The 14,410-nt window shown below is 43.3% G+C and overlaps 1 protein-coding gene across 3 annotated transcripts in view; it reads left to right on the top strand.

The window, feature by feature from the left end:
• fam204a (family with sequence similarity 204 member A) overlaps window positions 1-10,759 on the top strand; it is a 114,008-nt gene extending 103,249 nt beyond the window's left edge. For all 3 annotated transcript variants that reach the window (XM_072479498.1, XM_072479495.1, XM_072479497.1), the window contains exon 9: window positions 9,856-10,759. In XM_072479498.1, the coding sequence (XP_072335599.1) occupies window positions 9,856-9,907 (52 nt within the window). In that variant the 3' untranslated portion in view covers window positions 9,908-10,759. The remainder of the gene's footprint in view (window positions 1-9,855) is intronic.
• Window positions 10,760-14,410: the final 3,651 nt, after the last annotated feature.

Below are 14,410 nucleotides of genomic sequence, written 5' to 3'. Positions count from 1 at the left end.
TTTGATGTTATCCACCCTATGGAGTTGGCTTTTGGCATACCTATGTCAATTTCCTTATCTCTCCACTTTGAAGTCAGCTTTTGTATACCCCATTGTTTTCCCCGAGTCAATCTTAATTTGCCCCAATTCTTAACAACAAACACTTAAAGAAAATACACAAATGAGATGAGATGCATCCGAGGATATTGAAGGAAGTGAGAATGGAAATTGCAGGGCGCTGACCATAATCTTCCAGTCTTCTCTTATCTCAGGGGAAGTGCCAGAGGAATTGAGAATTGCAAACAAAGAACAAAGAAAAATTACAGCACAGAAACAGGCCCTTCGGCCCTCCAGGCCTGCGCCGATCCAGATCCTCTATCTAAAACTGTCGCCTATTTTCTAAGGATCTGTATCCCTCTGCTCCCTGCCCATTCATGTATCTGTCTAGATACATCTTAAATGACGCTATCGTGCCCGCCTCTACCATCTTCACCGGCAATGCATTCCAGGCACCCACCACCCTCTGCGTAAAGAACTTTCCACGTATATCTCCCTGAAACTTTTCCCCTCTCACCTTGAACTCATGACCCCTAGCAATTGAGTCCCCTACTCTGGGGGAAAAAGCTTCTTGCTATCTACCCTGTCTATACCTCTCATGATTTTGTAGACCTCAATGAGGTCCCCCCTCAACCTCCGCCCTTCTAATGAAAATAATCCTAATCGGGCAGCACTGCGGCCTCACGGCGCCGAGGTCCCAGATTTGATCCCGGCTCTGGGTCACTGTCTGTGTGGAGTTTGCATATTCTCCCCGTGTTTGCGTGGGCTTTGCCCCCCAAACCCAAAAATATGCAAGCTAGGTGGATTGGCCATGCTAAATTGCCCCTTAATTGGAAAAAATTAATTGGGAACTCTAAATTAAAAATAATAATAATAATCCTAATCTACTCAATCTCTCTTCATAGCTAGCTCCCTCCATACCAGGCAACATCCTGGTGAACCTCCTCTGCATCCACATCCTTTTGGTAATGTGACGACCAGAACTGTACGCAGTATTCCAAATGTGGCCGAACCAAAGTCTTATACAACTATAACATGACCTGCCAACTCTTGTACTCAGTACCTCTTCCGATGAAGGCAAGCATGCCGTATGCCTTCTTGACCACTCTATCGACCTGCGCAGCCACCTTCAGGGTACAATGGACCTGAACACCCAGATCTCTCTGTACATCAATTTTCCCCAGAGCTTTTTCATTTACCGTATAGTTCGCTCTTGAATTGGATCTTCCAAAATGCACCACCTCGCATTTGCCCGGATTGAACTCCATCTGCCATTTCTCGGCCCAACTCTCCAATCTATCTATATTCTGCTGTATTCTCTGACAGTCCCCTTCACTATCTGCTACTCCACCAATCTTAGTATCATCTGCAAACTTGCTAATCAGACCACCTATACCTTCCTCCAGATCATTTATGTATATCACAAACAACAGTGGTCCCAGCACGGATCCCAGTGGAACACCACTGGTCACAGTTCTCCATTTTGAGAAACTCCCTTCCACTACTACTCCCTATCTCCTGTTGCCCAGCCAGTTCTTTATCCATCTAGCTAGTACACCCTGGACCCCATGAGTCTTCACTTTCTCCATCTTTACATTCTTGTTCAGAAAATAGCCCCAGCAATTACAGCCCAGTCAATTTAACATCAGTGGTGGGCAAACTTCTGGAAACAATTATTCCCAATGGAATTAGTAGTTACATGGAAAAATGTGTGTTGATTAGGAAGAGCCAACATGGATTTCTAAAGGGGAAATCATGTTTAACTAACTTGCTGGAGTTTTTGAAGGAGGTGACAAACAAGGTTGATGAGGGTAATGCTGTTGATGTGCTGTACACGGATCTTCAGAAGGCATTTGATTCAATGCCACACAACAGACTTGAGAAAAGTTATAGCACGTGGATTAAAAGGGACAGTAGCAACGTGGGTACAAAATTAGCTGAATAATAAGAAGCAGAGAGCAATGATCAATGGATATTTTTCGGGCTGGAGGAAGGTTTGTAATGGTGTTCCCCGGGGTTTGGTATTGGAACCCTTACTTTTCCTGATGTGTATTAATGATCGTGACGTGCAGGGGACAGTTTCAAAGTTTGCAGGTGACACAAAATTTGGAAGTATTGTAAACCAAGGAGGACAGTGTAGAACTTCAAAAGGACATAGACAAGTTGATGGAGTGGGCAGATAGGTGGTGGATGAAGTTTAATATGGAGAAGTGTGAGGTGATGCATTTTGGTAGGTAGAACATGGAGACACAGTGTATCATAGAATTTACAGTGCAGAAGGAGGCCATTCGGCCCATCGGGTCTGCACCGGCTCTTAGAAAAAGCACCCTACACAAGCCCACACCTCCACCCTATCCCCATAACCCAGTAACCCCACCCAACACTAAGGGCAATTTTGGACACTAAGGACAATTTATCACAGCCAACCCACCTAACCTGCACATCTTTGGACTGTGGGAGGAAACCGGAGCACCCGGAGGAAACCCACGCACACACGGGGAGAACATGCAGATTCCTCACAGACAGTGACCCAAGCCGGGAATTGAACCTGGGACCCTGGAGCTGTGAAGCAATTGTGCTAACCACTATGCTACCGTGCTGCCTTGTAAAATTCTTAAGGTGGATCAGCAGCAGCGGGACCTGGGTGTATATGTGCATGGATCATTGAAGGTGGGAAGACATGTAGAGAGAGCAGTTAATAAAGCATCTGGTATCCTGGGCTTCATTAATACAGGCATGGAGTATAAGAGCAAGGAGGTTATGCTGAACTTATACAAGACATAGTTAGACCTCAACTGGAATGTGCACAGTTCGGCACAACACTTTAGGAAGGGTGTGAATGCACTGAAGAGAGTGCAGAAGAGGTTTACAAGAAATGTTGCAGGGATAAGAAACTTCAGTTGTAAGGATAGATTAGAGAGATTGGGTAAAGAAGGCGAAGAGGAAATTTGATAGCGATGTTGATCGGGAGAAACTGTTCCCACTTGTAAAAGGGTGGAGAACGAGAGGGCACTGATTTAAAGCAAAACTTTTTCACAAGAAGAGTGGTTCGGATCTGGAATGCGCTACCTGGAAGTGTTGCGGAGGCAAGTTCAATCTGGGCAGTGTCGAGGGCATTGGATGATTATTTGAATAGAAAAGGCAGGGGAATGGCACTAAGTCATGATGCGTGTTTGGAGAGCCAGTGCAGCCACAGTGGGCCAAATGGCCTTCTGCGCAGTAACAATTCTGTGATTCTCATATTTTCCTTTGATGGCCTTATTCCCAGCAAAAAGTTTGCTTGTTCATCCCCCCCCCCCCCCCCCCCCCCCCCCGCTTTTCAGCTGCTGCCTTTGCTCCCTGAAGTCCAAGGAGCAGAGTCTTGAACATATCTGATGCACAAGTGGTTTAAACATTCAGCACCAGATCAACTTACCAAATCAGTCCATTCCAGTGGTGAACCTGACATTGAGATGCAGCTTGCATGAAGCTCATAGTTGAACGGTGCAACTCAGCCAGCAACATTTGGATATTTGCGTTTAGCCACGCATGTGCTCATGCATGAAGTCGCTGAAACACATTTACATAAATAACAGCAACACTATTAGCCTAGCTGTTATATTAAGAGGAAAATCTGAATTATTATCAAATCTGATAGTGTGCAGTATATGTTACGACTTGTTTCAGAAGTGAATTAATGAAGGTTATGTCAGCAATTCCATGTTATGTTAAAAAGAACTCCGATTTATTGCTTGCTTTTGTTTTAACACATTGCGGAGAGCCCCTTAAGGTTTTTGTCTCTCATCTAACTTGTCATAAATGTAAGTCACCATGGAGACTAATGTCATAATTTGTTCGCTAACATATAATGAGTTATGTTAGCTCTCAGTCAGGTATTTAGCAGTTCAACATGCAGGAAAATTACCCATACATCCTGCCAGCAGCAGACGAGTGAGAGAAATCAGCGTTCCTGAGTAGATTATTTTTTGTGTTTGCACCAAGTTGTCTACTGGAGATCCTCCCAGTATGTCCCTTTATTTTCACTCAACCTCTGCAGCGAACATGTAATAGCAGCTCCATCATGAAGCAGTTTAAAGGTGAGAAACACCGGGAGAAGTCATTTTCTTCACACGCCAGAGGAGCGTGTTGAAATGAAGTAGCCAGCATACAAAATGGTTCCTTTCAGAACTTGTTGCTACTTCCTGCATGTGAAACTGAAACAAAAATCACCAAAATATAACGCCATGTGCAAATCAAAATGAGCTGTTTTACTACAAGCATAGCATATTCCCAGAATATTAATACCATTGAAGGTATTTACTGTTCCCACTAAGTCTGTATATCATTCACCTTCCGGTTCCTGTCCCTGCTGAAATCTTTCCTGTCGGTGACTGCTTAAAAAACGGCTGACCCATGATTCACAATGGAAGCATTTTCTTCCCACTTACATTATTTTCATGAAGTACACAGCAAGTCAAGGAAATAATAGAGCTTTGGTGCTTGGAAAAAACATTCAAATTTGACATGCAAATAGTTTATTTCCCAGCTGCGCATATGGTGGGTGTGGATTCAATGGGAGTAGTGCACCGACATCATAAATCAAATGGCAGACGCGGCAGAAAGATCAATGACTGGACCAGTCCCAGTGGGAACAGCCACCAGAAATCACAATTTGCAATGTCTTCAGGACTTTTTCAGAAAAATGAGTTGATAATCATAGGGTGCCACAACTTGATAGAATGGTTTACAAAACACATCTACTCCCCGTCTTCCCCTGTCAGCATTCGGAAGGGAACCATATCCTCCATGACACCCTGGTCCACTCTCCATCACCCCAACACCTCATTCCCTTCCCACAGCACCTCCTTATGCAATCGTAGGAGGTGTAACACCTGCCCTTTTACCTCCTCACTGTCCAAGGCCCCAAACACTCCTCCCAGCTGAAGCAGCAACTTACTTGTACTTCTTTCGACTTTGTCTAAATATCCGCTGCTCGCAATGCGTTCTGCTCCAGATTGGGGAGACCAGATGCAGACTGAGTGACCACTTTGTGAAGCACCTCCGTTCAGTCTGCAAACATGACCCTGACTTCTGTCCGTTTGCCATTTCAATTTACCAGTTCTCAAGTTCATGTTTCTGTCCTCTGCCTGCTGCAATATTCCAGTGAAACCCAACAGGGTAGGCACAGCTTCTCTTCTTCCGACAGCGCACTTTACAGCTTTCTGGACTCAACATTGAGTTTTAACAACTGCAGAACATGAACTCTGTCCTCCATTTTGTATATTTCCCCCTAGTGCCAGTCTATACCTTGTAATTATGTTTTACTTTCAGACAGAGCTGACCTTTATTCAGCTAGTAACACATACTCTGGACCAAGTCTTTGCTTCCTTACTGTTGCCATTACCATCCCTTTACCTTTGTCATTTAATCTCCCCACCCTAACCATCCTTTTTGTTCAACCTGACCCTTTTCCCTTTTCAACAAGATTAAACCCATCACATTCCGACCTCTCTTCAGTTCTGAAGAAGAGTCATTTTGGACTCGAAATGTTAACTCTGTCTTTCCAAAGATGCTGCCTGACACTGCTGGGTTTTTCCAGCACTTTCTGTTTTTATGTTGATAAAATATTTGCCCTGCTCATAACTTTTAACTTCCACAACCCATTAAACATAGATGGTGTGTTGGTGCAACACATTGGAGTGCACAACTTTAATTACAATGGTTGGCCTTTGAGCCTGCTTCACCAGTTGATAAGATCATGGCTAATCCGATTGTGGCCTCAACTCTACTTTCCTGTCTACCTCCCCACCCCTTGTTTGTGAAGAATCAATCTAACTCAGCCTTAAAAATATTTAGTGGCCCAGCCTGTACTGCTCTCTGGGGAAGAGAATTCCAGAGACCAATGAACCTCTCCGTCTTAAATGGGAAACCCCTCCAGAGGGATTCTCAGGTTCTGAGACTAAGTGTATTACACCAACGCAGAATCCGTGGACTTTCACAACAGAAAAACTGGCCGATTCCGCTACCGTTAAGGGGCTAGCATCCAATGGGAAACAGTGCGGGATTCGCCGGTTTCACGATTGACACTCAGGATGCTGACAAGCTGCAGCCGCATATACACACATTACTCCCCACATGCACCATCGCAGCCAACAAGATGGCAGTAAAGACGCAGTCCCACATGTCGCAGACGCAAAGTCCCTATTTTTAAACTGTCTCCTAATTCCGGTCTCTCCCACAAGGGGAAACATCCTCTCAGCATTCAACCTGTCAATTTCCTTCAGGATCTTATATGTTTTACTAAGAGCATCTCCCATTCTTCTAAACTCCAATGGATACAGGGCCAAACCTTTCTCATAAGACAAAACCTTCTCTGAAAGGCTACTAATGCTATTGTATCCTTTCTCAATTATGGAGACCAAAATTGTACACACTACTCCAGGGGCAGGGTTTTCCATCCATTCACGGCAATGGGATATCCCGGTCCGGCTGCAATGAATGGGCGATTTGGATGAGCACCAAGTTCTCCGTCCTCACTAGCAGCAATAGCGGGGTTGGCTTACAACGGGGTTTTCCGGCCCAGATGTGGTTTCACCAACACCCTATAAAATTGTTGCAATACTTTTTATTCCATTCCTCTTGCAATAAATTACAGCATTCCATTTATCTTCCTAATCACTTGCTGTACCTGCATACTAACTTTTTGTGATTCATGTACCAGGACACCAAGATCCCTGTGTACCTCCAAATTTTATAATCTTTCTCCATTTAAATAAAATGCTGCTTTTCTATTCTTCAGTTAATGTGGGTGAATTCGCATTTTACTCCATTGGGGGATTTTCCCTCCTCTCTTACCTAAATCCCTTTGTAAACACTTTATGTCCCCCTCACAATTTACTTTCCTCCATACGTTTGTGTAAATCGTTGAGGACCCAGCGCCCATCCTTGTAGCACTCCACTGGTTACAGCTTGCAAATTCAAAAAATGACCCATTTATCCCTACTCTGCTTCCTGTTAGCCAACCAATCCACTGTCCATGATGACATGTTGCCCTGTGTACCATGAGCTCCTATTTTGCACACTAAACATTGATGCAGCACCTTGTCAAATGACTTTTAGAAATCCAAGTACTTGTTCCCATTTATCCACGTTACCCCAAAGACCTCTAATAAAGCCAATTGACAGCGGCGGGATCAGGAGATCCCGCTGCCGAGAAACACGCCTCGGGGGCGTGGAACATTCCCCCTGTTGGCTCTGCCTAATTACAATAAGATTTTCTAAGTGCCCTGCTATATCTCCATAATGGATTCTAGAACTTTCCCTATGACAGATGTTCAACGAACTGGCATGTAGTTTCCTGCTTTCTGTCTCCTTCCTTTTGTGAATAGAGCAGCTACATTTGCTATTTACCATAAGGCATAGGAGCAGAAGTAGGCCTTTCGACCCATCTAATCTGCTCTGCCATTCCATGAGATCGTAACTGATCTGGGTAATCCTCAAGTCCACTTTTTTGCCTTATACAAATAATCCTTGATTCCCTTACTGATTAAAAATCTATCTCAGCCTTGAACATACTCAACGACACAGCCTCTACAGCCCTCTGCAGTAAGTAAATCTACAGATTCACCATCCTCTGGGAAAATAAATTGCTCCTCATCTCTGTCTTAAATGGGAGACCCCTACTGTTTGATTATGCCCTCTGGTCCTAGACTCTCCCACAAGAGGAAACATCCACTCAGCATCCACCCTGTCAAGCCCCCCCGAGAATCCTATATGCTCAGTTAATCCTGCCTCATTGCACATGGCCAGATCTAGAATAGCTGGCTCTGTGGCTGGCTGTACAACATGCTGCTCTAAAAACTTGTCCCAAAAACACTATTAACTACTTTTGCCAATCTGATTCGTCCAATCTATGTGTAGATTAAAATCACCTATGATAATTGCAATGCCTTTCTTAGAAGCTTGCAATAATTTCTTCCTGCATACCCTGTTGTACAGTGTTGTTATTGTTAGGAGACCTATAAACCACTCCCACAATAGCCCTTTGCTATTTCTTATCTCTACCCAAACAGATGCTTCATCTTGATCTTTAGAACTAAGATTATCTCTCACTATTATACTAATGGGACCTAACGTCTGGGCTCCAGGGCATCGTATCTGGGGATACCACAAAGGTGCCGTGCCATATCCCTCCCGAAGTTCCCAATTAAGGTTTGCACGGCAAAGTCCCTTGGGCAATTGCCCTGCACTAGGAACCATACAAAAATGTGATTTAAATCACAAACTCAGAATGTGTTTCATCAATAGTTACCCGGAACACAAGGGCAGCACGGTGGGACAATGGTTAGCACTGTTGCCTCACAGCGCCACGGTCCCAGGTTCGATCCCGGCCCTGGGTCACTATCTGTGTGGAATTTGCACATTCTCCCCGTGTTGGTATGGTTTCACCCCCACAATCCTATCTTCTATGTATCTATAAGCTATTGAGTTGGATGATCAGCCATGATCGTGATCAATGGCGGAGCATGCTCGAAGGGCCAAAACGCCTCCTCCTGCTCCTATCTTCTAACCCAAAGATGTGCAGGGTTAGGTGGATTGGCCACGCTAAATTGCCCCTTAATTGGAAAAGAAAATGAATAGGGTACTCTAAAAAAAATTTTTTTGTAAATAGGTACCCGGAACCAGTTACAAGAATTAAAACCACTTGTAGCTTCTGTTGTACAGATCCACACCGACACTGCCCAAGGCCTGACCTGACCTGACCTGACCCCCCCCACTGTCATAATCTACACACAAGTATATGATGGTGCATAGACAGACACTGACTGACACACTGAAAGACCAATCAACACACAGAACACAGCAGCCAATCACCAGACAGGACACGCCCACTATTTTGCCAGAGGGCACTAGTTTTCCCGCTCATTCGGGATGCAGCCTCTGGGACAGCCAGAGCCCGTGATCAGTAACATGAACATCTACCATGTGATAGCAGTATAGTCTGGTCAGGTTAGCCTCAGGTCTCCAGTCAACCTAACATAGTGTCAACCCACAGTGCAAGTATGTTTAACAGCTCATAGCTAAATAAAATAGAGTTGTACTTCTACAAGTGTTGGTAGCCTGTTTCTCTCACTGCTCTGGTAAACGCAGTCCTCGCAGACCCAGCATACCCAACACATCACCCCCCACCCCCCAAAATCCTACCCACTTAACTTATACACTCATCTTGTCAAAGACCTTTAAATTTACCTGGTTTACAGCAGCTAGTGGTGTAAAAACATGGACATGGCCAACTTACCTTTGACTCTGCCGTCTTCAACACTAGGCCCCAGGAATGCACTGCACTTCCCAGAACTTGTCCGGCCTGAGTCGGAAAGTCAGGAAACATAGGGTCCCCTTGATTTCAAGAGAAGAGTTTTTGAGCGGAGTGGCAATCCCACTCAATTGTCATTCCATTGGAAGAAAAAGCCCAATGTTATTTTTAATTAACAGAAAAACCTTACCACCTTTTCCAGCCTCCTGTCCTTCTGAAAAGTCAAGTACCCTTGAACTTTCCAGATCCCAGTATTGATCACCTTGCAGCCACTACTCTGTAAACAAAATAATTCCTCAGTTAATCTCATGTGCCTTCATGTCTGCTGTTTTTCTATAGATGAGTGCGGGACCTGGGGTGGGTTGATTATTGCCTCAGTTGTGGACGGTGTGAAATTTGGAAAATAATCTATTTTTAAAATTACTTCTTTAATATAGTCCACTGTGAGCCAAAATCAGCAAACCACTCTCTGACATAAAAATATGAACTAAAAATGTAACATTTTATCTTTTTTTAATTCAATCCAGATTTGAAGCTAAGAGAAGATGGGAGACAAAAAGCAACATGGGCTATATGTGATGTCTTGACACCGTATGAAAATGAAGTGGGCATTGAGATGTGTTGAAAGTAGGGTTCTGTGCTGAATCACTTGACCTGTACTTGCACTCTCAATCCAATCTCAAGGGAATCATCTGGAAGCACTTTACAAGAACATAACAATGGCTGTGCGCTTCTGCTTTCATAAAGATATTAACTAACCGGTTGCAAGTGATTTAGCCTTCAGTGTCTAAAATATGAACATAGTCAAGGAGATTGGAAGAAAAATTTGACGCACAATAAATAACTTTTAACAAGCCTAGGCAAAACTTCATTACTAAACAATTTAGTAATGTGTGCAAGAAAACAGTAATTTCTTCTGTCATCCACAAGCTGAAACTCTTATGAGTGCACTATTTACACCTGGAATCCCTTACCTTTGTGAGGTGAGCTTAATCTATTCCTGCACCGCCAAGTCATCAGCTGAAAGAAGGAAGGGAAAACTACTCTGATCCAAATCCCCCCGTGAAGAGTTCAAACCACTCGGTGTCATCGTGCGCTAGAATGGTCTACAGCCTGACTGGTGGACAAAGTATGGAGAACACATTTGTGTGTTATTTAACTGCCCCAGTGCTGGCCATGTGTTGACTGCATTCACTATTTCAGCAGGATAAAGATTGATTAGAACACACAATCTTTTTAAGATCAACATAATTTGTTAGCCTGATACCATTTTTGACAATGCGCCATCTTTCTGTTTGTAACAGTTTGTGTGTGTTTGACTATATCGTACAGATACTCAAAGCTGCCAATATAATAAATGAAAGAGGACGTGTGCAATGTCACTATGCAAATGTAAATATTAAAAACAACTTATCTAAATGCAAACCTAAATCTAACTGTAGCAGTTAAGCATTTAATATCCGATAAACAAAACTTGGTCGACAGTTGCAAATTTCTTAATTGTTCAACATCTAGATGTTTTCTGTCACAATTGAAATAGTTAAAAATAATATTTATATGAATTTTGTGTTCATGAAGGTGCAAAATTGAATGGAATATTTTCCCACTTTTGGCATTCAGTGTAGGCCATAAATAAGTTTTTTTTCTACTGTTTACAACAACCTCACCCAACCTTAGCAGCCATGTCCACATTGTGGATTTTTGTGTTTTCTACAACAGGTATCCTTACAGCCCCACTCCAGGACTTGAGTATGTAACCTCGGCTGACAATTTTCCTTCATTATTTTATATGTTTCTATAAGATCCCCCCCTCATTCTTCTAAATTTCAATGAGTATAGTCCTAGTCTACTCAGTCTCTCCTCATAGGCCAATCACTCTCAACCTAGTGAATCTCTTCTGCACCTCCTCCAGTGCCAGTACATCTTTTCTCAAGTAAGGAGACCAAAACTATACACAGTACTCCTGGTGTGGCCTCACCAGCACCCTATACAGCTGCAACATAAACTTCCTGTTTTTACAATCCATCTCTCTAGGAATGAAGGACAAATTCCATTTGCCCTCTTAATTACCTGCTGCACCTGCAAACCAACTTTTTGTGATTCATGCGCAAGGACACCCAGGTTCCTCTGCACAGCAGCATGCCATTTTATTACCATTTAAACAATAGTCCATTTTGCTATTATTCTACCAAAATGGATGACCAACATTATACTCCATCTGCCAGACCCTTCCCCACTCAATTAAACTATTTATAGCCCTCTTCAGACTTTCCGTGTCCTCTGCACACTTTGATCTACCACTCATCTTGGTATCATCTGCGAACAGTGACATATAACACTTGGTCCCCCAACTCCAAATCATCTATGTAAATTGTAAACAATTGTGGTCTCAACACTGATCCCTGAGGCACACCACGAGCCATTGATCGCCAACCAGAAAATTAACCAATCCTCTAGCCATGCTAATTAACCAATCCTCTATCCATGCTAATACATTATCTGTAACGGTGTGAACCTTTTATCTTCTGCAGCAGCCCTTTGTGCCGCACCTTGTTGAATGCCTTCTGGATACAGACACAGCACCGTGCTCAGAATGTCCTCAAAGAATTCCATTAAATTAGTTAAACATTACCTGCCTTTCATGAACACATGCTGCGCCTGCCCAATGGGACAATTTCTATCCAGATGTCTCACTATTTCTTCCTTGATAGATTATTTTCTTTAAATTTAGCGTACCCAATTCATTTTTCCCAATTAAGGGGCAATTTAGTGTGGCCAATTCACCTACCCTGCACATCTTTGGGTTGTGGGGGCGAAACCCACGCAAACACAGGGAGGATGTGCAAACTCCACACCCAGAGCCGGGATTGAACCTGTGACCTCGGCGCCGTGAGGCAGCAGGGCTAACCCACTACTCCACCTTGCTGCCCAATCCTTGATAGATTCAAGCATTTTCCTCACTACAGAAGTTAAGCTAACTGACCAAGAGTTACCCACCTTTTGTCTACCTCCTTTTTAAACAATGGCATCACATTTGCTGTTTTCCAATCTGCCGGAACCACCCCAGAATCCAGCAAATTTTGGTAAATTACCACAAACGCATTTGCTATTACCCCGCCATCTCTTTAATACCCTGGGATGCATTCCATCAGGGCCACGAAACTCGTCTACCTTTAGCCTCATTAACTGTGAATTGCTTTGGGGATGTGAAAGGTGCTGAATGAATGCTTGTTCTTTATAAACTTTCTGATTGACATTGTTAATTTAGTGCCAATTTGTGGATAACTTAGTATCTGAAACAGCAGAAAGGGGTTGGGGTTTTCCCCACTTTCACTTAGGCTTCCTTTTAAGAGTGTGAGACTTCTGTGCGTCAGTCAAAAGCTGGGTTTGATATCACAGAGCGTGCTATTCAATGGTGCCAACCAGTTCGCTTCCTGACTTGCAAAGCTGCTACACATAGACATCCTTTGAAGATATAATTTAATCTGTTTCCTGGTCTCCAGTGTCACAAAAATGCATTTCTGTCAGAGTCTATCATCCCATTAGAAATCATAAAACGTTCTGGCACAATAAGAGGCCATTCAGCCCATTGTGTCTATGCCGGCTAAAAAAATCTAGTTGCCCTTTCTAATCCCACCGTCTAGCGGGCACCCAGTCCTTAGTCTTTCAGATTACAGCACTTCGGGTACAAATCCAGGTATCTTTTAAGTGAGTTAAGGGTTTCTGCCTCAACCACCAATCTGGGCAGTGAATCCCAAACACCAACTACGTTTTTCCTAATATCCTTAATCACCTTAAAACTGTGCCGCCGGGAATTGACTTCTCAAGGGGAAATGAGGCTTTTCTATCCACTGTACCTAAGCACTTCATAATTTTGTACTCTTCAATCAAGTCACACCTGAACCTCTTTTGAAGAAAACAGCCCCAGCCTACCCGATCTTTCCTCATAGCTGCAATTTTCAAGTCCTAGCAACATTCTTGTAAATAGCCTCTTACCTCACTCCAAAGTAATTATGCTCTTCCTGTAATGTGGTGATCAGAACTGTATGCAAATCTCCAGCGTTGGACTAATCAATGTTTTATACGGGATAAAAACAAATTACTGCGGATGCTGGAATCTGAAACCAAAGAGAAAATGCTGGAAAATCTCAGTAAGTTTGGCAGCATCTGTAGGGAGCGAAAAGAGCTAACGCTTTGAGTCCAGATTGTTTTCTACAGTTCCAGCATTGCATCCCTGCTTTTGTAATCTATACATTGTCCAATAAACAAAAGCATTCCTGATGCTGCCTTCACCACTTCATCTACGTGTCCTGCCACCTTCAGGGACATGTGGACATGTATTCCAATGCCTCTCACTTCCTCTAGCCCTCTCAATAGCCTCCTGTTTTTTTATATATTCCATTACCTTGTTTACCCTTTCAAAATGCATTACCTCACACTTCTCCAGATTAAATTCCATTTTCCACTTTTCTGTCCAGTCAACCAAACCATTACTATCATTCTGGAGACAACAGCTAGCCTCTTCACTATCAACGACACAGCCGTTTCTTGTGTCTGCTGCAAATTTCCAAATCATGCCACCCACATTTAAGTCCAAATCATTAATATATACCACAGACAGCAAGCGACCAAACACACAGCTCTCTTGAATACCACTGGAAACTGCTTTTCATTCCCAAAAACATCCACAACCATTTCCTGTCGTTGAGCCAATTTTGGATCCAACTCACCACATTCCCATGTATCCCGTGAGCCTTTACTGTTCTGACCAATCTGCCATGTGGGACCGTGACAAATGCCTTAGTAAACTCCCATGTGGACCCCATCCACTGCACTATCTTCATCAAATATCCTTCTTCCTCAAAAAAAATCATTCAAGTTAGTAAGACACGACATTCCCTCAGCAAATCCATGCTGACTATCCCTGATTAATCCGTGCCTTTCTAAGTCTCAGTGTATCCTGGCTCTCAGAATTGATTCTAATTATTTGCCCATCACCAAAGTCCAACTGACCAACCTTTAATTATTTGGCCTATCCCTCGCACCTTTTTAAACAATGGTACAACTTGAGCAGACCTCCAA

Source organism: Scyliorhinus torazame, chromosome 16, assembly GCF_047496885.1.
Source record: "Scyliorhinus torazame isolate Kashiwa2021f chromosome 16, sScyTor2.1, whole genome shotgun sequence".
In the NCBI taxonomy this organism is placed as follows: Eukaryota; Metazoa; Chordata; class Chondrichthyes; order Carcharhiniformes; family Scyliorhinidae; genus Scyliorhinus; species Scyliorhinus torazame.
Note: the sequence above shows the minus strand (reverse complement) of the source record. Positions and strands in the feature narration are given on the sequence as shown.